Genomic DNA, 23,358 nt, shown 5'->3' with positions numbered 1-23,358 from the left:
CAGGCCAAGACATTCTCAATGGATCTTATCTCTACCTTTCCTTGGGCCTTTGTCCCCACTTAGATCATTTTGATGCCCAGCTCTCCTTTAGCTTTGTCTGCTGAGGCCAAGCCAGGTCCATCTTTTTCCTGTGGCTTGCCTTTCTTCCCAATGTTCTCAGACTTGGACTCTTGCAAGTTATTCTTATCTGTAGTACCACATAGTGGGAAGTGGGCAACAGTCTTATCTTCAAATGTTCTCAAAGAAACTACACAAAATGGGATTTTAATGTATCTTTATTATATTAAAATTAAATCAAAAGGAAATCTTTCATGTAAAACACTGGGGAAAATCACTTAAAATATTTATCTTCAGGGCCAAACCTAAGTTTGGAGGTAGAATAGTCACATAGCTTCTATCAGCAACAGGAGAGCTCCAACGGGTCACCGCAGGGAGACAGGCAAGCCATAGGCTACAGGTGCAGCCCCAATAAGGTACTTGAGTCGGGGAGCCTGGCGGGCCTGGCTGACATAGTACAGAAGGGGGGCTCCTGAACCTGCTCTAAGCCAGCCCTGCAACAGAGCCTCTGTGTAGCGGTCAATGTCACGATCAGTCACATCCCAGAGGTTACCTAAGAACAGGGGGCTGGGAAAAGACAAGGAAGAAATACAAAGTAAGGGCTCAAAAACAGAACCGAGGGCAGCATGATTGGTGGTGGTGAATGAGTTGAGAGGGATTAAACCAATGAGAAAGTCCCTTGGCCCATAGTTCCAGGAGGAGGATAGACGATGACAAAGGGATAAAGGCCCAGGCATGCCAGGGAACTAGGATGGGAGGAAAATGGGGCACAAAAGAGCAAGAATTTAGGTTTCAGACCTGGGAAAGCACTTGGGGTGGGGACCTTGAATAGACTTTGCCCCTCGAGACTCACCAGCCAGCCATGATATACTTGAGCACAATGCCAGCCCCCTCCAGGTTTCCGTGCACAGCCAGGGCGGCGCTGCTGCAGCCGAACAGCAGGGCCACTGCCCGGCAGCTCAGCCGCAGGACAGCCTGCCCGTCCAGGAAGCGGGCGCCGGCGCCATGCCCTGCATAGCTGAGGCAGAAGGAGATGTGATGGAACTGACCTCGCAGGGCCAGGCCAGGCCTCTGCGCTGCCTCCAGAGTTGTCCAGAGTCAGCCAGGGGCTCCGAAGCCCCAGAGCAGACCATGATGATACCTACCCTCTGGGACTGTCCCTCTCCCCACCACCCTGCCCTGAGCACTCACATGTACAAGTCACGCTCCGTCAGGGCCGCCTGCACCTGTTCCGGGCTCGGCACCTCCCCAACCACCCCTTTCCAGCCAGCTTCACTGCAGGGAAAAGACAGTGAGAAGGGACTTGGCTGGAGGTACAGTGGTTAAGACTGCACTCCCAGTGCAGGGAGCAGGGGATCGATCCCTTGTCGGGGAGCTAAGATCCCGCATGCTGTGTGGTGCAGCCAGAGTAAGATGGGTCATGTGGCCAAAAGGGCAGAAGGGACATTAGGAAGGAGGTGGGCTGCAACATTTGATTCTAGAGGAAAGGACATTTACCCCTGTGTTGTGTCTATCCTTCCCCACCACCCTTCTTTTGTTGTTTTTTTTTCCCACCACCCTTCTTACTCTTCTCCCCCTGACCTGCTAAAATGGGCTCGGAATTGCTCCTCTGTGTTTGATAGGTTATTGTGAGGGTTCAGGACGTAGAAGGTACTGCGAGGGTCTACTCCTTGGCTCAGCACTGATGAGGCCCCGGACTGGTGGAGAGACACCGGTGATCAGCATCCCAGTTTGGTCAGAGCACCCAAGCTCCAACCAACCCAAGTCCCTTTCCATTCTTAAGACCGCCTTCCTCTCTTGCCACGTATCTCTGCCTTTTCTTGTCCAATTACCCATCACCCCCACCTTCCATTCCCTGAACCCCACACCTCTTTGATGATGGAGTAGCTGAGCAAGAATCGGAAGGAGGGCAGCCGAGTGACAGGCAGGGCCCGGAGGCTGGGCATGCTCTCCCACGGCAGCTTCTGTAGGTCCTGGGCAAAAAGCACTCAGACGTTACTGTCCTGAGGCAGGGGAATGCAGGAGGCAGAAGGGGCATGGTTGAGAGGAGGTGCCCACTGCCCACCAGATGCTACCCACGTGGCCCCTGGCTCTTTACCTTGTCCAGCACTAACACGAGATGCCTACTGCTTGTTGCCATCTGACCTTGGAGACGCCCTACTGCCTCACCCAAAAGCTCTTGGGCTCGGGCTGGCCGGGCTGGGCACAGCCCATAAGCCAGGGCCTGCACGTCCTGAGGGGTGAGGGTACTGGCACCGCTGAGCATGATCTGCAGGGGGACCAGTGGTCAGTGAGTACAAGAGCTCCCCTCTCCACCTGCAGTGGCAGGTGGGAAAGAGGTAGGGCTAGCTTCATCCTCTTCCCTGATTTCTCTCAACTCACTCTCAGCAGAGTGGGGTCGGGATATTTCCAGCCACATTCCTGTAGTGACTCTTGTAGATGGGAGGCCTCCCGGACAAGGCCAGGGTCCTCACTGGATGGCAGCAACAGCCCCCGCCAGCAGCCCAGCACGTACTTCTCTAGGCAAGTGGTGAGAACCTGGATGCAGAACAGAACCATCAGTGAGAGAGTAAGCCAAGTTTCTTTCCCCACAGGCACCATTTTGGAGACAAGGAAATGGGATCTTCCAATGAGTGGATGTGTCTTATTTATCTTACGACCAACATAAAAGGCAAGAGAGGAACATTTTTCATTTGCTGAGACTCTAAGGGAGTATTGATAAGATAAGATTTTTAATAAATCACTACATTTGGATAAATACAAACAGGTGGGCAAAAGCTAAGCCAGGAAATGAAATGAAAATTATGGCTGGGAGCCTGATGTGCTGCTGTGTTTAGTTGTTCAGATTTGTCCAACTCTTTGAGACCCCATGGTCTGCAGCCATGGGAGTCTGCCAGGCTCCTCTGTCTATGGGGATTCTCCAGGCAAGAATACTGGAGTGGGTTGCCATGCCCTCCTCTAGGGAATCTTCCCAAACCAGGGATCGGACCCAGGTCTCCTGCACTGCAGGTGGATTCTTTACTGTCTTAGCCACCACCAGGGAAGGCCAAGAATATAGGAGTGGGTGGCCTATCCCTTCTCCAGGGGGTCTTCCTGACCCAGGAATCAAACCGGGGTCTTCTGCATTGCAGGCAGATTCTTCACCAGCTGAGCTACCTGGGAAGCCCTGGGAGGCTGATATTTGGCCTTAAATTCTTTTTCGTTTTTTTTTATTTCTACCACATTATTGCTACCAACCCATCTCCCTCCACCCTCGTGCACACATGCTCAGTCATGTAACCCCATGGACTGCAGCCCGCCAGGCTCTTCTGTCCATGGACTTTTCCAGGCAAGAATACTGGAGTGGGTTGCCATTTCTTTCTCCAGGTGGCCTTAAATTCTTATTTTGTACTTATCTTTAAACATTTCATTGCTATAACCCCTTTAAGTCTCGGGCTCTTGTTTATTTGGTTTTTGTTTTATTGTTTGTTTGTTTTTTTGGCCACACCACATGTATGTGAAAGTGGTCTTAGTTCCCAGACCAGGGATTGAATCAGTACCCCTTGCGCTCTTGTTTAAAGTGCTTCTCAAGTAACCCAATTTTTATTTAGGCCTACACTTCCAGAAACAACAGTTAGAACTGGACATGGAAAAACGGACTGGTTCAAAATTGGGAAAGGAGTATGACAAGGCTGTATACTGTCACTCTGCTTATTTAACTTATGTGCAGAGTACATCACGCGAAATGCCAGGCTGGATGAAGCAAAAGCTGGGATCAAGATTGCTGGGAGAAATATGAACAACCTGAGAAATGCATTTGATACCACTCTAATGGCAGAAATAGAAGAGGAACTAAAGAACCTCTTGATGAGGGTGTAAGAAGAAACTAAAAAAGCTGGCCTCAGACTCAACATGAAAACAACTAAGATCATGGCATCTGATCTCATCATTTCAAGGCAAACAGAAGGGGGAAAAGTGGAAAAAATGACAGATTCTTTTCTTGGGCTCCGAAATCACTGCAGACGGTGACAGCAGCTATGAAATTAAAAGACGCTTGCTCCTTGGAAGGAAAGCTATGAGAAACCTAGACTGTGTATTAAAAAGCAGAGATATCACTTTGCTGACAAAGGTCCATACAGTCAAAGCTAAGCTTTTTCCAGTAGTCATGTATGGATGTGAGAGTTGGACCATAAAGAAGGCTGAGTGAGAAGAATTGATGCTTTCAAATTGTGGTTCTGGAGAAGACTCTTTGTGAGTCCTTTGGACTGCAAGGAGATCAAACCAGTCAATCCTAAAGGAAATCAACCCTGAATATTCATTGGAAGGACTGATACTCAAGTTGACGCTCTAATACTTTGATCACCTGATGTGAACAGCCAATTCATTGGAAAAGACCCTGATGCTGGGAAAGGCTGAAGAACAAAAGGAGAAGCGGGTGACACAGGATGAGATGGTTAGATAGCATCACTGACTCAATGAACATGAATTTGAACAAACTGCAGGAGATAGTAGAGGACAGAAGAGCTTGGAGTGCCACAGTCCATGGGGTTGCAGAGTCTGACACGACTGAAAAACAGCAACACCTCCAGAAAGGACTTGAGGTAGTTCTAGCACAGACCTAGGATGGACCCCTGGGAGAGAAGATATTCGAGGGCAGGCCCAACCCCATCCCACCCGGGGAACACACACCTCCATCCTACGATCCAGTTCTAGCCGACCTGTCCACCATTCTCGCTTATCAGTACAGCTGCTGTTCTCTTTCTGTTCCTTCTGGATGGCGTCAAACTCTTTCAAGGCCGAACTCACAGAAAGCTTTGGGAGATGGGGTTGTATAAGTTCTGCTTGTCCTTGTGACCACCATCTCCAGCCCCCAGGCACAGGTAGACCAGAAGCCTGCCCCAGCCCAACTCTGCTCCCTGACCCCAGGAAACCTACCTTGCTCTGGGAAGTGGGGATCTGTACAGTGACTGGGGGTTTGTCTTTTTCCAGCCGGGTCAGCAGGAGGGTGTTGCCCACGGTTCCAGGCTGGAGGGTGGCCAGGGCCAACACACACACGGTCACCCCTGGCACACAGGACATGTCCCGAGTTACTTCAGCTGTTACTTGGAATTCCTTCCACTGTCTTCTGCACTCAGTCCCTGTCCGTCACTCAAGACAACCCCTAGAAGTCTTCCCTGATCGCTGGAGTTCAAAGTGCTCTCCCTTGCTCTAACAAGTCCCTGTAGATAGACCATGTTTTGTTTTTCTTTGTGTCCCTACAGAAACTAACAAAATTGCCTCCTCTGACCTGCTCCCTTCCCCACTTCCCACTCACAGTGAGGCACTCAAATCAGCAGTGAACATGTTTCGTGTTAGCATAGGAAAACTCCAGACAGGAGTTTTCAGGTAGCTCAATTTGCAAGTAACTCAAATTTGAGATTAAAAAAAAAAAGACTTCTAGATTTATGTCTATTTGGTGAGAGGAACAAAATGACTAATCAGTGGCAAAGTATGCCCTTCTACTATAAGGATCATAAATCTGTGTGTGAACTAATACCTAAAGATCCTTCACCCAACTCTTTCCTAAGAAGAAGATGCATAAAAGAACAGCAGAGCCAATGATGCCTGCCAACATACCACTGGGAATCAGAGCAAGACGCTCCAGGAAACTGTCCTTCTCAGGCTGGGGGAAGTGGCCAGATCCCAAAGGCCTGAAGGAAAAGAGGCGCTGGATTCGTGCCAGAGGGACGTCTCCAGGCCTTTCCTGGAGGTGCAGCCCCTGCAACTGGTCTGCTATGTCCAGCGATCCTCGGCGCTTCTGGGCCTTGCTGTAGGCAACACAAGTGGAGGTGAGTTCTCCCTCCTTCAAAGTCTGGAGCCTCCCCTCTAGTCTGTTCCAGCACAAGCCTGAGGGATGGGGGGCACTCACCTGAGCTGCCTGTGGAGGTGGGTGAGCAGCTGGTGGCGACAGGTGATGGAGACAGAGTCGGTGACAAGGCAGGCGGTAGCATAGGGATCCCGGTGGCCCAGACACAAGGCCAGGAGGCGGCAGAGGTGGGTGTAGAGCCCAGCAGGAGGGCAGTGACTGACGCCACGGAAAGCACTGCTCAGTGAGTCACAGATGGAATCCAGGGTAGACAGACCTAAAGGAAGGACAAGACATAGATGAATCCCTGACTTCCTGAGAAAATCTTTCCAAGAACCAGTGCCCATCTCCCCTCCCACGTGGAAAACAGCAGCTACCATTTCTGAAGGGCAGTGCGCCAAGCGCGGTGCTGTGCAACTTCCACACAGCCACTCTCTCCACCCTCCCCCAGTTCCATTTGACAGTTACGTAAACTGAAGCTCAGAGAGGCGGGGTGACTAGCACTCAGCTAGTAGAGAGCGTGCTGGGATTCAGACCCATGTTCAAGGCTACTGGATCCAGATGGGGATCCAAAACCAGAACCAAGGACAGAATGGAAAGGTACTGAGATCAAGTGACCAGACCTCGGTGGTCAACATACTTACCGACGATGGCTATGGGGGCCGAAGGGAGTCTGTGCCGGGGACCCAGATCCACGTCTCTCTCCTTGTCTGGGCCGGGGACGAGCAGCTCCTCTTTGCTGGCATCCCGTCTCAACACCTCACATTCTCCTATGGCTGAATCAGGCCCTGGACCTGGTGTCTTCCCACCTAGGCAGACGAAACAACTTTTCTACAGAGTTCCCTCTTCCTGCCATCCCCTTGCTCTCCCTTCTAGGGTCCAGTCCCAGAGCCAGCAAAAAAACTTTCTTTCTGTTCCATCTTTAGCCCCAGTTATCTCTTGTGTCTTGACCCCAGGGCAACCTCGAAAAAAATGCACCTCTACCTCCCACCCTTGCCCTCACACCTGAGGCTGAGTCTTCCCCATCAGAGCCCCGGAGGATCTCAAAGCTCATTTCCATCTGGTTGTCAGTCAGTTCCTCCTCAGGGATGGTCCTCATCATCTCAGGGCCCAGCTGCTCACAATGTCCTGATGCCACCTTCCTGACCCTCCGGCTTCTGCCACTGAGGCCAGGCGCATTGCCTGACGTGGCCACTGAGTTAGTCTTCACACTCGGGCCCTTCCTGGCCCGGCCCCGGCCCCGGGAAGCAGTGCCCTGTCTCTTGGACCCCTCTGCAAGCTGTGCCTCAACTGAGACGAGGTCTTCCAAGTCACTGTCATCACTGAAGTTCACCTAGAATGGTGGGAAAGAGAAAAGGGCCAGGGAGCCTTCAGTGACAAGACATGGTCTGCCAGGAGGTGGCGCTGTGGAGGCACCATCACCAAGGCCCTTGAGAAAGAATTAAGAATTAACCTCCTGCATAATCGGCCATACTCAATCAGGGGCAATAACTCCGGTGCAGAGGGAGGAAGAGGGAGAAGGAATAGAAGATCCAGAGGAAGGATGAAAAGGGAAAGGAACAGACTAGAACCAAGAAAAGTCCCTTCTGTCTGAAACAAATGAGGTCTTGAACTAGGTCTCCTTATGGAAGATATAAGGGGTCCTGTGATAGGTAACAGGAGAGCTACAGCTCCCACCCAGCCCTGGGAAGCTATTCCATAGAAACACCTGCCCTGCAGAACTCTTCTCCAAGACCACCCTCACCCAATACCAGTACCACCTAGCTACAGCCCCACCTCACCTTGAGGCGTGTCTGGGCCCTCCGTTGTACCCTGGGGGCATTGGGAACCTCAGGCTTGGTCTTCGTAAGGAAGACTTCCTCAAATACGGTGAAGGGTACCCCAGGGCCGGCCTGCCTGACCCGGCCTGGGGGCTTAGGTGTACAGGGTGGTCCTCCACCTTCCAGACCTTTCAGAGAGGTATGTGAGAGGGGCAGGGTAGCAGAGCCCACTTGCTGGCGTCCTCGTCTGGACTGTCCCGACTGTTTTTGGTTCTGAGGCTTAGAGGGTTCTGAGCCTGTGGGGCTCTTTATTGATGGTGGCTGCCAGTCCCAGGAGCTTGCAAAAAGTTGGGCAGTGCAGCAGCTGAGGCCGGTCAGCTTTGCAAGGGTCTGGACCAAGAGCAGGCTGGCTCGCCAGGGCTCCAGGTGGGGTATCCGCGCCACCACAAACTTCAACCCTGACTCCAGGACCTTTCCCAGGCTCTTGTTTGATGGCTGGCTCAGCCCCTCCAGTGCCAGCTGTGTATATGCCTGAGCCAAGATCTCATCAAAGAGGCCTGGGACAGGGGAGGGAGGCACTGTGTGATTCAGGGAAGCCTGCAGAGCTTGGGCGAGGCGACCACTGGCTGCAGGGCAACGCTTCAGCACCACCTGCAGCAGATCCAGCCCCTGGGCCTCATGGCCCATGGCCAGTCTCACCCCTGCCGTGACCAATGCCCAGCGCAGACAGACCACTGAGAGGACAGGGTTGGCACAGAGCGAGCAATCACAGGTGGGCAAGTGGGTGAGGAAGCTGGGGCTGGGCTGGGGCTTGGTTTTCAGGATCGGGGAGGAGTTAGCAGAAGGTGCTACAGGGCCAGGCTCCTTGGCCACGGTGGCCACCAGCTCCAGGGCAGGGCCTTTTAGAATGAGCTCTTCCTCTGGGAGCTCTGGAGGATGGCGCACCCGGGCCTGCTGCTTCCCCTTCTGCAGGTGGACCTTCTTCATAGAGTCTGGGTGCTGCGCCGGTCCGAGAAACTCTGAGCAGAGAGTGGAACGAACAAGCATTACAAAACTAGGAGAAATGACTCCAGTGTGTCCTGAGCTACCCCAGTGGCTGATGCCCTCATCTGCATTATTTTAATACTTACTAATGGCTCATATATATTACTGTACTAGCACACTAGATATTGGCACAGCTTACTGTTTTTTTAAATATTTACTTATTTGTTCATCTGTGCCAGGTCTTAGTCGCGGCGGGATCTTATTTGCGGCATGTGGCGTCTTTTAGTTGTGGCGTGTGAACTCTTAGCTGTGGCAGGTAGGCTCTAGTTCCCCTGACCAGGGATGGAATCTGGGCTCTTTGCATTAGGAGAGTGGAGTCTTAGCCACTGGACCACCAGAGAAGTCCCATAGCTTACTGGTTTTTGATGAAATCCTAACTGCTTCTTCCCTTCTAGCAATGGATCAGCACAACCCACAGAGCCCCCATATCTGCAGCTCACAAGGCTGCATGGTTCAGGCTGGCAGGCCGGCATCCAGAAGCCCAAGTCTTAATCCTGGCTCCTGCCCCTGACTAGCCCCATGATCCTGGCCCAAAACACTGAATTTCTCAACTTTTCTGAATTTATAAATGGAAAAACTTGACATTCCCATTTGACTTCCCAGGGTTTTGTATGGGCCCAATGAAATACTACCGATAAAAGTAGTTGATAAGAAAAAAAAGCACCACAAGTACAGTATTTTATTATTAGCCCTAAGCCCTTCTGAGGATGCTACACTTGTGCTGCCCGATACAGTAACCACACACGTGGCTGTTGAACATGGGAAGTGTGGTGAGTACCCAAGGCACTGAATATTCAATTTTATTTAAATTAAAATATATTAGCGCTGCAAACTAAGAAGCAGGTAGGGTTAGTCCTGGACAGGCCATCTGAAGGAGTGAGGACACCAATGGTCTGACTGAAGTGAAGGGAGCTTTGCCCTGGGACCAGAAGTCAGTCTATGACTTAGAAGGGAACCAAACCTTGACATGTAAAGCTGTGTTACAGTGTGTGCGTCACCCTCACCACCACCCATGGGCGCGGGGGCCTGGCTGCTCACCTGTGCAAGACTCGAGCAAGAACAGAACTTGATGTAGGTCCGACTGACAGAGGTCCATGTCGTTGCGTGCCAGCTCCAGCTCCCCCTTCAGCACCAGGAAGAGGGCGCACCTGGTTGGGAGAGGTGATGACAGACCTATGAGTGGAATTCCTTGTTTCCCTGGAGGGTCTCTTTCCGCCCTTTCCCGGGCGGAGCCATCATAGTCTTTTCCAGCCTCCAGAAAGCCTTTACTTCCTAAAGCTGACTTTAGGCACTCCCTGGGGAAACCCTCTGTGCTCAAACCAGCCCATCCTGGTGCCTAAAGACAGGATTTCCCAAATTGAATTCCTCACTGAAGAGATTTAGGGAATCACTGTATACTGGACCTCCCTTTTGGAGATTTATAAAGTGTATTAGCATACTGGAGGATATGATAAGTCCTATAGGAAACCCCACAGACAGAGGAGCCTGGGGAGCTACAGTCCACAGGGTCGCAAAAGAGTCGACACGACTTAGCAACTCAATGACAATCACAATAGGAAATAAAAACATCTAATCTTGATTAATTCAGCATTTCCCACTTATTTGCCATGGAATGCATTCTTCCACCAAGCCCTCCAAACATAACATGTTAATCTGTTGTACCAGTTTGGGAACCCACGGTCAAGGTCGTAGGCACTCAGGTTTGGGAATCACCAGGTTCCAGGGCCCTGTACTCACTGGCGTGGTATCTGCAGCTTTGTTGTAAGTTTCAGGGCCTCCAAGCAAAAGGCTTTGGCTTCGCTCACACTACCAAGGCGGCCCAGGCGGGAGACCAGCTTCTCCGAGCAGCTCAGCACCTCAGAAAGAACCTGCCATTTTTGTACCAGATTTTCACCTGCAGCAAAGGAGACGAGATCATCATCATGTGGAACCAGGATCCACAGTCTGAATCTTCTGGAGACAAAACCACCAGCCCTACCAACTAGTCTGCTCAGTCCCACACTGGCTCCCCTCCTCAGGCTTACCATAGTCCAGAAATGGCGTCTCCACAGCTGTTTTCTGAACTGAGAGCACATCGCTGCCCATGAGCAGGAGAATGATACTTCGGAGAAGCTTATGGGAGTCGATGAGCGCTATCTCAGGTGTCTGCCAGCCTGGGCAAGCGTGGGGGGAAGGTGGGAGGGACAAGAAGGGAGGTGATGTGGCCAGAGTTTCCACCACCTTCAAATATTAAGATAGCAAATGCAAAGCAGGCTCTCACCCTCTCCTTCTGTGCTTAAGGCAGACAGAAATAATCAGTCACAGAACTCCTTCCCTCTAAGACCAGTCTCAGAATCCTTGTCAGTTCAGGGCAGTCACTGAGCAATCAATTAGAGTCAGCAAGTGAACTGAAACTCATGTGCTATCCCAAGCCTACTCTGGACAGCTTCTAGGCAGGCTAGTCCATGCAGTTGGACAGCAGAGGGGACAGCGGACAAACCACGCACACCCAGCAAGGAGGCCCAGCCACCTGCTTCTTTCACCTTGGGCATACAGCTGCTCCCACAGCGGGGCCAACAGGCTGTCTGACGAGAGGCTCAGGTAGACCGCCACCAGCTGCAGGGCCTGGACACGCAGCAAGTACCAGGCCTTGGATGCCCTCTGGAGGGCAGGGTCCTGAAGCACAGACAGCAGCAGAGCAGCGCCCTCAGCCACCTAGGGATAGAGGGTAGGGTTGCAGAGGAGAGCAGTGAGTGAGGTCGGATCAGCAATTCAGAGCTTGGGATGCCCCTAGAGATCACGAGGCCCAACCCCCTACTTTTCAGATATTATAAGCTGGAGAGCAAACTAGAGTCACAAAGGAAACAAGATACCCAGTCACACAGCTCATGTGTGAGAAATCCCAGCCTTTCAGATCCCTCAGGTGGGATCTAGTTGAGGGCTGTCAGTGTCATCCCAATTTCTAGTCACCGGACAAACTTTGCCCCTTGTCCCTGAGAGAGCTAGAAAAGGATGAAAATGGTGGAATGGCTCCTAGAGAAGCACTGGTGAATGATCCTTGGGAGAAGGTAAGGTGAGGAGATGGCTCTGCTTCTCAGGGCCAGGAATGTTCTCCCCAGCTCCAGAGAAACCTCAGGAGCCAGACAGATATCTGGAGAATCCTAAAATCCTTCCACACCCCAGGACCTTCGGAGATCAAGAAAGTGAGAAGCACCTTCTGGCAGGCACAGTAGAGTCGACTTCGCAGGAGGTCACAGGTCAGGGAGAGGAGCAGGTATGTGTCTGTGGTGCGATCCAGAAGCTTCAGGCTTGACTCTGCCTCTTCCAGGTGCACCTGAGGAAGCATCGGGGTTTCTGTGAGCACGCTGGTGACGAGGCAGCCAGACTGTTCAAACTGAAGTGGATTAAAGTATTCGCAAGCAAAATGTTGAATACATCTAGTTAAATATTAAATTATCTCAAACATTATAATCCATGGACAGAGAAGCCTGGTGAGCTACAGCCTATGGGGTTGCAAAGAGTTGGACACGACTGAGCAACTAACACACACACACAGGTAGGAATTATTCTCTTACTAAAATGCTCATTTAGTACCTTTCAGTTAATCACTAAGCTAGAGAGAGAAAGCTGGAAAAGCAGTAAGCAGGCCCTTCCATCCAACAGCTTGCAGTGCAGTGAGGCGGGGCATACCTATCTCATCACGATACAATGCCATCAGTGGTGTGGGGACACAGGAAAAGTGGCTGATTTTGCCCGTGAGGAAGAGGACATTTAACATGCTTTACGAAGGAGGAGGCCGTTTAGCTAGGCCTTGAAAAGAAAATACGTGTTTGCTGAACAAAAAAAAAGAAAAAAATGGGAGAAAAGCAACTATACCCCAATTTAAAAAAAAAAATGGGGGTGAGGGTGCATTTAGGGTGGAGGGATTAACATAGGCAAAGGCAGTAAGGCCCATACAAGGAATATAGTGGTACAGATGGGGTTCATGGTAGGGAGTGGCCGGAAAAAGAGTGAACCAGTGTACCGAAGGCATGCAATTCAGAGTAAAGGATCTGGGCCATATCCCTCAGGTAATGGAAAAGTCCACAAAATCCTTTAAGCAGGAAAGAGGTAGTAAGATCAGATCTGTGCCTGAAACCATCATGCTAGAACATGGAGTAGAAAAGGGAGGAACTGGAGGCCAAGAGACTGGTTAGGACACATTGTAACAGCCCTCAGTGAACAAGCTGGAACACCAGAAACCACTGGGAAATACAGGATTAGTAAACGGCCTACTGCCGTTCTGTCTTACTGGGCTATGTAAGACAGTGAACAATTGGGAGATGGAGGGAGATGCCTCCTCTTCCCAGAGATGCCTCCTCTTCCCACAGCCGCCTCCCAACCACCCTTTACGATCCTTCAGCCAAATGTGGTGCAGAAGGCAGAGAAGCTGCCCCTTTGGTGTCTCATCTTCTCAGAGAAGAGAAGCCAGTCCCCAAAGCCAGGTCCACAAGCTGGGGTGGCTGGCACTTGTACCTGGGCGTAGCTGGGACAACCGAGGGTCAGGAGGAGCTGGGTGACTTGGCAGGAAGAGCCGGCTGCCTTCACATGGTCCTTCACTCTCTGTGAGACGATCTGGACAAGCAGGAGGACCTCCAGAGCCTGCAGGGGCTGGTAGGCCGGGAGCAACGCGTTTACCCAGCTTGTACTCAAGCCTTCATTCTCACCCCCTCCTCTCCAGACCTGTGGTCTAATCTGAGGGCCTGGCTGGAATGCGGCCACCCAGAGTAACCATTGGCCATCCCTAAGGAGCCAGAGAGGAGGGCAGCCGGGGGTGTGTGCAAGTGATCCTGCCCCCTCCCTTCTATTCTAAAGCCTGCATGCCAGCCATCAGCAATAACAAGAATTTACTGAGCACATACTATGTGCCAGCCACCGTACCAGCTCACTTTATCTTCATAACAATTCTAATCCTAATTTTACAGATGAGGAAACTGAAACTTATGTAGGATTAAGCTGCTTGTCTAAGCCCACATAACAGATATGTGGCAGAGGTAAGATTCAAATCTAGGATTCAGGCAGCCTCCCCAGGCTCCTCCCACTAGGAAAGTAGCCTAATACCCATAGTACAAAGATCCTTTTTGTTTTTTCATAGGTTACTAATGTGGGGTCCAGAGAAGAACTTCAGGAAGTCCTTGACACCTCCCAGCACTGCATATAAAAATGTAAAATTGTGTCTACAGGTGTTTATGTATTTTTTCCTGAGTATACACGTCTCAAATCTTCTGATAATTAGGACTTCCCTAAAGGTCCAGTGGCTAAGATTCTGTGCTCCCAATGCAGGGAGCCTGTGTTTGATCCCTGGTCAGGGAACTATGTCCATGTGCCACAACTAAGAGTTCACATGCCACAGCTAAAGTCTTAAGCCAAATAAATAAATAAAAATAAATATTTTAAAAAATTATCTGATAATTACTAATAATTATGGCTATCATTTGAGTATTCCATTTACACACACCATCTTCCATGCATTATCTTATTTAATGCTAACAAGGCTGAGTTAATATTATTATTACCCTCATTTTATCTTATTTTTATTTATTTTTTTGGCTGCACCATGTTACATGTAGGATGTTAATTCCATGACCAGAGATCCAACCCACATTCCCCTGCAATGGAAGAGTGGAATCTTAGCCACTGGACCACCAGGGAAGTCCTGTTACTCTCCATTTAGAAATAAGGAAACGAGGTCTTGGAAGGTTAAGCAACTTGCCTAAGGCCTTGGGTTTAGACTTGGGGAGGTTGGTGATAGAGTGTACACTGGGTGACATGACTTCCCAGCCGGGACACAGGCCAAAGAAGGTGAAGGAGCCGAGTCTCCGGTCTGTGTCAACACACTGTCCCATTACCTTTGCCACCAGCTGATAGAGGGCCGCTAGGATCTGCAGGGAGGCTGCTGTTTGCTGGAGACACCGTACAGCGGGGACCTGCCCCTTAGTAAGCACCTCCTTCCACAGGGCCAGGGCTTGGTCCAGGCATTTGGACTGTGCTGTAAATCAGAAGAAATGGACCAGCCATTCTCTCAGTGTGGACCATCTGGGGAAATGCGGTCATCTTTCCCATAACAGCCTCTGCCTTGTGCCCACCTCCCACCCACAGGGAGCCTCTCCCATAGCTGGGGGACCCATCCTTTTCTTAGGAGGCCATCGAGGAGGCCACATCCGACCTCACTATGTTCATGGCCCTCACCAGCATCCGCAGCCAGGTTGAAGGCAATGTTACTGTATAGGAAGCGATCTTCCTGGAGTTTATCTTCATAATTCAGGTCATTGACTTCAAACTCCTCCAGGTTACAAGGGGCCTGGGCTCTCCGATCCCGCTCAATACCCTGGATGAGACGATCAGGGTGAAAAGCGGGGTTGGTACTAGCTTATTGGGCTTCCTAGGTGGCTCAGTGGTAAAGAATCCACCTGTGATTCAGAAGGGGGTTAATCCCTGGGTTGGGAAGATGACGATCCCCCGGAGAAGAAATTGGCAATTCCCAGTATTCTTGCCTGGGAAATCTCATGGACAGAGGAGCCTAGTGGGGTCACAAAGAGTCGGACACGACTTAATGACTGAACAACAGCTGGCTTGCTGGGGTCCAGGGAAAATAATCCCTGTACCCAGTCCTGCTCAGCCCAGAGCAACCACACTCACCTCCTGCATTTTGGCCTCCAGGGTACAGATGTAGAGCCACAGCAGGGCCTGGGCTTTATCATCTAAAAGCCGATCCTTATCCTGGGCCTCAGGTTTCACAGATTCCAGAAGCTGCAGAGCTTCCCGGATGGCATCAAGGGCAGTGCTGTCAAGAGAAGATGCACTTAAGCCAGGCTTAGCCATGAGATCTGGCCGCAGTGTCCTGGGAAGGGCCTTCTGCAGCAAGCTGGCCTCACCCTTCAAGAGTCCCCATGACCACAAACTACAGGGGGCGCTCAGGGACGTGGAGAGGGAAACAAACTCCGAAAAGGGAGGACCCAGGGCCAGAAGCAGGAGTGGCCTCCCCTGCCCTTCCTCCTCACCAGTCAGTCTGCCGGGCAAAGTTGTGATAGCAGAGCACCTGAGCCAGTTCCACCAGGTGGGTGGCTCGGGCCCAGGCCCCGGCTGGTGTCTCCTCGGGGCTCAGCTCCAGCAGGTCACAGATGACGTTGAACCGCTCCTGCCCCGTGTTGGCCCGCACGGCCTTGTAGGCCTGCAGCTCCTCCCTGAGCAAGCGGGCCAGGGTGTCCGGGTCCCAGCCACTCAGGCTGTCTCGCAGCGTCCTGAGAGAAGGCAGGCTTAGCACCCAGGAGACCTGGCCCCACGCCAAGGAGTCCCCGCCTTGGTTTGCTGAGCTCACTTTCCAGGGGTGAAAGCAAGAACATCGCCTGTCACTGCTGTCCCCCCAGAATCCAGCCCCGGGCCTGCACATACTCAGCACTCAATCAATCACAGTGAATGGGAGGGGACAGTGCCTTTCTCAGATATGAGAATGAGCGTGACCTTGAGTGCCAAAGCAGTCGTGGCCAGGAGACTGGGTCGTCCCCTTCCCCACCAACTCACTTCAGCTGTAGCTCCTTGTCTCCAGCTCTGGCAGCATCCATCTTGACCCGAACCCAGAAGGTGACTGGCTCAGTCATGTGTTCGGGGCCACAGGGCTGCAGGGCTGCCAGCCACAAAGTCACCATCTTGCAGCCCTGGGCCTGTTTACCCAGTTTCTTTAAACTCTCTATGTGTAGCCGGAAGCACCTGTGCAACTGGCCAGAGGAAGAAAACAGACCCAACCGAAGATGGGTACAAGGAGTACGTACCGTGGGAGAGTATGTGCGTGCATGCCCACGGTCCTCCTGCCCCCAGACTCGCCCCACGGCAGGAGACACCTAAGAACTAAATATCCTGGGTGCTCTCAACTTGAGGCGTCGACCCATCCCACCCACATATCCATCGCCCACACCCCTGAAAACCTGTTCCTCCTCCTGACTCTCCCCCTGCTCTCAGCAAATCGCCACCTTCTCCTGAGTTGGAAAGGCGAGACCATCCTGACCTCTTCTTCCCCCTCTCACAGCCAGTCACTCTCCAGTTAGTCCTTGACTTCTTGCACCCCCCCACTTCTGTCCATCCCCCAGGAAGCTGCCTCAGTCCAGACGCTTGCCCTTTTCTGCCTGATCTGTCAGAGCCACCTGGGTGCCCAGGATTGTCCTGGCCCTTCAATCATTCACTACAGCAATGCTGAGAAACCCAAGATGCCACATCTTGGGTTATGGCCTTGAGAAACCCAAGGCCTCCACATCAATCTTTGAGAGGCTCATCAGATGAAACCCAAGGCCCTCTATGACCCGTCTCGCCTGCCAATCCAGCCAGCCCATCATTTCATGGGTATATTCTTGTTTTATGATAGTGGTTCTCACTCTGGTTGCCCAAAGGAACCCCTTAAGGAACTTAAAAAAAAAAAAAAAAATCCAGATGTCTGGGCTCCAGTGCCAGAGTCCGAGGGAATTAGCTTGGGACAGGCTTCAGAATTTTTTTTTTTCAGCTTACCCGATTCTAACGTCTAGCTAGGATGAAAAGCACTAGCTGGGGATAAGGCTAAATATAAAAAGTGAGTCAATCAAAAAAAGTAAATAACAGTACAGGTGAGGTCTGGGAAATACCACCCCAGATACCAGTGCCAACATGCAGCTCCTGACTCTCTACTCCACGGTCCTGGCCAGGCCCTTGCATGCCACTCGAGTCCCCTCCTCCCTCTCAACATCACCTCCCTCCTACCCGCGTACCTTCTCAGGTGGCACCTCAGCATAGGTGCCCGGCTTCGCTGAGCCCAGGTGCTGACAGAGGGGCTCGGAGATGGCACAGGCTTCGGCATAGAGCTTGTGACTGTAGAAGCTGTAGGCCAGGTTACTGGTGTAAGAGGCTGCAGGGGAAAGAGAGGACAAAGGACCGCAGGAATGGCTCCATGCCCTCTGCTGTTGGAGGGGCGGTAGACAGATGTTCAACCTGTGTGGTCAGCTCAGCAGCCCCCAGATTAGACAGCAACGCCCACTGCTAGGGAGTGAGAACAGGGCCGGTCTCCCCTTCCGGGTTCCAAGTCAGCCTGCGCCCTCCCTTCTGGAAGGCAGCCTCACATCACTCATCACCTCTGTACCTTTTTTTTTAAAAGAAATACTTATTTGGCTGTGTCAGGTCTTAGTTGCCAGCTGTGGGCTCTTCACTGCATCATGTGGGATCTTTAGTTGCAGTGCACAGACTCTCTAGTTGTGGTTTGAGGACTCACTAGTTGTAGTGCGCAGATCTAGTTGATCTGCGGTGTACAGATCTAGTTACTCTGGGATCCTAGTTCTCTGACCAGGGATTGAACCCAGATCACCAGCATTGCGAGGTGAATTCTTTACCACTGGACGACCGGGGAAGTCCCACTTCTGCCCTTGTTTTACGAGCCAAGTCCTCATTCCCATACAGGGCCCATCCCTCCTCACACACTGATCTGTCTTTACCTTGCTCCAAATGTCAGCATTTTGAGGGGCACACTCTGGCCTGTCCCTCACCTCCCTCTTCTTCCCTCATTCCACTGAAGCCTCACTAGCCTCCCTGCTAGTCCTTGAACACACACCACCTCCCTCCTGCCATAGGCCCCTGGCACTGGCTGCTTCCACTGCCAGGGATGTACTTTCCCAGGTGCCTACTTGGCCAACTCCCTCCCATACTCCAGGTTGTTCTCACGTCACCCTCTTCATGAGACCAACCCTAACCACCTATTTAAATGAATGGTAACTTGCCCCCTCATCTACTCTGAGCTCCTAATTCCCTTTCTTCTCCTGTTCCACTTTTGTTTCTCTCCATATTTCTGATCATTTTCTAACAAGTTGTACTTCAGTTATTCTACTCTTTATGATCTTTCTCCCCCAACCAGAATGTGGCTCCATGACAGCAGAGCTCTTTGTTTTGTTTACTGACATACCTAAGAACTCGAAACAGTGCTTAGCAGCACACAGTAGGTACTCAATAAATATTCACTGAATGAATACACTCTTCCCAAATTCTAGTTTAGGCAGCTTCCTGGCTATCAACATAGATGGCCGGAAGAAAATAAAGTAGGTCTTCAATATTCTGTGGGAAGAATCTTCATACGGTTAATTTTTGTCACTCCTTATATTTTTTCACTTCTGTGACTAGGTTCAACCTGAAAATACGAATATTAAAAATTTCCAAAACCTTCTAGTGACTGAACTCTTTGGGTTTACATAATTTAAACTAAAGGACCATGCTTTTTGTAAATTAAGGGGGAAATTTATTATGAAATACAAAAAACAGGCAAAACTAACCGATGCTGTTAGGTTAGTGGTTACTGTTGGGGTGAGTGGACCAGAAGGAGGAACAGAGGGCTCTTCAGGGGGTTTAAATCATACTCTTTGAGTTGACCTAAATGCTGATTACAAAGTATGTTCCCTTTGCAGAAGTTCATCAGACTGTTTGCTTATGACTTTAGTATTTTTCCCTATGTTTATTTCAATTAAAAAGGGTGGGAAGAAAAAAAAAAAGGTGGGGAAATATATATGCCTGTTAGCTAATATATACATATTACATAGTATATACACATATAGTACATATACATAGTGTATCTCTAGCAGGATGCATAAGAAATTGACCATATTAGCTGCATCTGCAAAGTGGGATTGGGTTACTAGGATTAGGAGGAACAGAGGGACTTTTCACTGTCTGCCCTTTTGTGCAATTTGAATTTTGAATCATGTTAATGTTTTGCCTGGTTTTAAAAAATGTAAGTTATGACCATTCTACATGGGCTTCCCTAGTGGCTCAGTTGGTAAAGAATCTGCTTGCGTTGCAGGAAACCTGGGTTCTATCCCCAGGTCAAGAAGATCCCCTGGAGAAGGAAATGGCAACCTACTCCAGTAGTCTTGCCTGGAGAATTCCATGGACAGAGGAGCGGGACAGGCTGTAGTCCGTGGAATTGCAAAGAGTCGGACACGACTGTGCGACTAACTTTCACTTTCAAATGTTCATGAAACACATGCCAAGTCAGATTTCAAAGTCAATGAGAAAAAAAATTCACATCTGCTCTGGCAAATTAGTCTCATCACTTCTCTACTGATATTAAATACAGAGTAATGGATATTATAAACATCTTTTCACTGCCTCCAAAAACCACAGGGAATCCCAAAGAGGTCAGAACTATCCAGCAAGTGCTACTTGCTTGCCTAACAAGTGATGACTCTCCCAAGAACCCTGCATCTGACACCCATGGTACTAACCAGTCATCCCCAGGTAGTCAGTCAGCTCTCGGCCAGACAGGCCCTGTAAGGCCTCCAGCATCCAGATAACAGTAGATCTGCAACTGTCCGCTAGCCGGGCCAAGTCAGCCAAATTAGCTTCCTGAAGGGACAAGAAAGGTGAGAGGAGACAGGAGACATAAGAGGTTCAAGATGATGTCCACCCCTCTCCATGCCCAAAGCAACTTCAAAGCTCTACCAAGGAGAGTCAAGCAACCCCAGATTCTAGAACCTGTCCAGGTTTTTTGATTCCAGATGGTACCTGACAGCCTTGGGCAAACTCATAAACCACCGCAGTGTAGAGGTGAAGTCCCTGAAAGTGTATCTGAACCAAAGCCTGCAGCTGCTTGGAGGAGTCCCCACAGACCTGAGGAAGGAAGGGAAAGGTTGGTTTGAGGGGCAGGGAGCTCCAAGCTGAAGCCTGGCCCAGAGCCCTGGAGAACTGACACAGCCTGGGGAGTAGGAAGAAGGACATCAGAATGGACCCCTGCCAGCATATACTAGGCTGCTTGCTGGCTGGCCAGGCACGGTCCAGAGAGCAGCTTACCAAGGCAGAACCCAGGGTCTCCAGATCTTACCAAAGACCCTAGCCCGACAGAGAGACCACAGAACCACATTCCCACCCGACCTCTGGGTCCTGAACTCACACCATCCTGCAGCTGCTGGATGAGGGAACAGTAGCTGCCAAGAAAAGCAAAGAGGCTCAGAATGGCATCAAGTCCATACTGCCCCTTGGTGCCTCGCTCCAGGACTGAGAGGAAGAACTGGCAGCTGTCACACAATGCCCGCAGTGGGGGTGATGGTGCCTCCAAGCTGTTCTTCAGGACAGCTGATGCCTTGATCAGAAGCTTGGCCACTGCCTGGGGTCCTCCTTCCCCAGCCAGCAACTGTTCAACTGCCAGCTGGCACAGCTGGAGGCTGGGGGCCAGACTGGTGTTCCTTAGGTAATCGTGGGCCTTCTCCACTGTACTTGTGGCCCTGGTGTGGTGGTGGTTCCAGCAGAGGCGACGACAGTGTTCCAGGGTGAGCTCCAAGAGACAGAGGGCCCTCTGGGGGGAAAGAGGACCAGGAGAAGCTCCTTCACCCACCAAAGCTGTGATCACATGCCTGGAGAGCAGGTCATCTAGGAAATCAGCATCTGCTTCATTCAGACCATGCCCACTGGCTTCAAATAGCTGATGGGCAGCTACCACTCGACAGGCTGTTGGAGAAGCAAAGTGGGGAATCTCACAAGGGATACTTTCATCCTCCAAGAGTACTAGAAAGCTCAAGGCCTTTAACCGAGCTGAGAACGCAGCTCGCCGCTCCATCAGGCCTTCTGCCCCCTTCCAAAGCAGAGAAAAGCTGCCCCGAGCCACAGCCTCATAGTCCTGAGGAGCAGCTTGGCGAGGACATTGCACCAAGCAGGCATGGAGGGGCTGAGCGAGTCGGAGAGTGGCTTCTGGGTCTCCCTGTGCAGCAACATTCCGCAGAAAGATGAAGAGAATTCGTTCCAGGTAGAGGGGTGGGCGCTGGGGTGTAGACATCAAGTAGCCATCGCAAGCCAGCTCCGCTAGCTCCAACAGGCTTCCCAAGTGCTTAGGGCAAGCCAGCTTGACAGTCAGCTGCTGGTTGCAAGCCCTCAGGATGGCATCACAAGCTTGTCTCCTCTCGGAATCAGACCGGCAGCTGGGAAGCTTGGTCAGGAACTCCTAGGAGAGGAACATGTGAATGAGGCTAACAAAGAAGAAAGAGATGAGGAAAAGAAATAGAAACAGGACTGTCCAAGAGAGGATCTCCTACTCATCTGTCTCTTCAAATAAGTTAAAAAACAAAACAGCTTAGCTTGGTAAGCCAGGTGTGTCCACAGTAAATCAGCGCACCCACCTTCAAGTCAGGCAGCAGCTCTTCAGTCTCCTTTGGACTGCTTAGCAGGGTCCCAAAGTTGACTCCTTTGAAGCTCCTCATGGTGCCGGAGGGCTGGGGGAAAAGAGACGGATTAGGGAAGGCAGAGAAGATCTGTAAAGGAGCTAAATGAAGGGCGGGAGAACGGCTTGAAGGTGCGGAAGATGGAGGGCAAAGAAAGCCCTCAGAAATCCTGTCGGAAAAAAAGCCCATGCCAGGACGCCGGGCTCCCATTATAAACCAACGCTTCTGCTATGCCTTCTTCCCAGCCTATCCCCGGCCTCACTACCCTTCCTACCAATCAACGCCCCACAGCAGAGGCCTCCATCGAGTTCTCCGGCGCCCACCAGGATGCTCCGAGGTCTCCCGACTTTCCTTAGTAGAGCCGCCCGGCCTATCCCTCAAGTCAGCACTGGGGCTGCATTCACCTCGGCGCGTACACCCGTTCACGAGTACCTCCAGGCCTTACCGTCCTAGAGATCATTCTTCTTTCCAGGGCCAGGACTTACCCACCAGACTGAGTACTCCGCAAGGATCCAAAATGTAACCTTCCTTTTCCGCGCCAGCCCCTCCTTTCAAATATCCCCCAGCGACCAATCAGCAAGAGTTGCGTAACGCCGGTAGGTCGCGAGGCGTTCTGGGAGTTGTAGTTTACCCGCCGCGTGTAGTTTACCCGTCGTCACGTGATGCCTGCGGACGGGATCCCGCTGCTCTGGACGTTACGACCTCTTGGGGGCGCGGATTTTCCCACCTTTTCCAGTTGGGGCTGACCTCTTCAGTTTCTTGCGGCTTATCTGCAGTCGTGAAGGCCAGCCTCTGCCTTTGTCACCTCCCCTTTATCGTCAGAGCTCGGAAAGAGTTTAAATTTCCAGAGAAGAGAAGTAAAGTAGACAACAAGAAGAACTTACTTGGAAACTCTCAATTTGGGTTACTAGCAAAAAAAAAAAAAAAAAGGGCGTAACCTTTCAAGGAATTGTTTAAAACCGTAGTTTTCCGAGGGGTGCTGACGCAAGTACTGTAGCGAGTTCCAGCTCTCTCTGCCTTCCAGCCTTGCTCTCCCTCCATCAGTTGGATTGTTTGAGAAAGAATTTTCTTGATGGGGGTGGAGGGTAGATGGGTAGGGTAGGGGCTGTGAGTGAAGAACTAGGAAAATTCATTCAGTGGAATATTTCACAGGTTTTAATGGCTTGCGTTCGGTGAGTACAAACTACGTCCCCAAACATGCACTTGACTGCCTCTCTTCCCTTCCTCCTCTAAAGAATTCAGTTCACAACTGTGTGTTCCAGTTTACTCTATTGGATAACTCATCCTTCTCTGTTACTGGTTTTCTTCATCACGTCAACCGCTTTTTTTTTTTTTTTTTACGTCAACCGCCTTTAAGAGCTGAGAATCTAGCCGGGAAGACTATTTAAAACCAACAAATCAAAACAAAAGAATGACTAGAGAATCTCAGCGTTGAAATGGTAATATTACTGCAGGGGTTCAATGTGTGTTGCAGAAGTTACCTATCTCTTATAGAGTGAGGGAA

At 50.9% G+C, this 23,358-nt stretch overlaps 1 protein-coding gene and 1 long non-coding RNA gene across 5 annotated transcripts; one reads left to right on the top strand and one right to left on the bottom strand.

Moving 5' to 3' along the window:
- Positions 1-259: 259 nt before the first annotated feature.
- ESPL1 (extra spindle pole bodies like 1, separase) lies at positions 260-22,406 on the bottom strand. 4 transcript variants are annotated; one of them, XM_043447120.1, is made up of 31 exons: positions 22,340-22,406; positions 21,813-21,905; positions 20,594-21,637; positions 20,209-20,313; positions 19,929-20,049; positions 17,436-17,572; positions 16,225-16,418; positions 15,705-15,944; positions 15,343-15,487; positions 14,893-15,031; positions 14,553-14,692; positions 13,180-13,314; positions 11,879-11,998; positions 11,208-11,379; positions 10,710-10,838; positions 10,423-10,579; positions 9,724-9,833; positions 7,663-8,660; positions 6,887-7,214; positions 6,530-6,690; positions 5,945-6,159; positions 5,653-5,843; positions 4,972-5,099; positions 4,726-4,848; positions 2,440-2,595; positions 2,156-2,326; positions 1,926-2,030; positions 1,639-1,754; positions 1,249-1,332; positions 911-1,075; positions 260-624 (listed from the first exon to the last, which is right to left on the bottom strand). In XM_043447120.1, exons 2-31 carry the CDS (start codon positions 21,891-21,893, stop codon positions 423-425), a joined length of 6,312 nt encoding a protein of 2,103 aa, XP_043303055.1. In that variant the 5' UTR covers positions 21,894-21,905; positions 22,340-22,406; the 3' UTR covers positions 260-422. The 4 variants fall into 4 exon arrangements, with proteins under 4 accessions (XP_043303055.1, XP_043303057.1, XP_043303054.1 ...); XM_043447122.1 differs by having other exon boundaries at positions 22,344-22,362; XM_043447119.1 differs by having other exon boundaries at positions 5,945-6,158; positions 6,529-6,690; positions 22,300-22,356.
- LOC122427562 lies at positions 11,998-13,850 on the top strand. Its single transcript, XR_006265444.1, has 3 exons — positions 11,998-12,220; positions 13,629-13,697; positions 13,799-13,850. It is a non-coding gene; the product is annotated as an uncharacterized LOC122427562 (long non-coding RNA).
- Positions 22,407-23,358: the final 952 nt, after the last annotated feature.

This window comes from Cervus canadensis, chromosome 25, assembly GCF_019320065.1.
Source record: "Cervus canadensis isolate Bull #8, Minnesota chromosome 25, ASM1932006v1, whole genome shotgun sequence".
NCBI lineage: Eukaryota > Metazoa > Chordata > Mammalia > Artiodactyla > Cervidae > Cervus > Cervus canadensis.
Note: the sequence above shows the minus strand (reverse complement) of the source record. Positions and strands in the feature narration are given on the sequence as shown.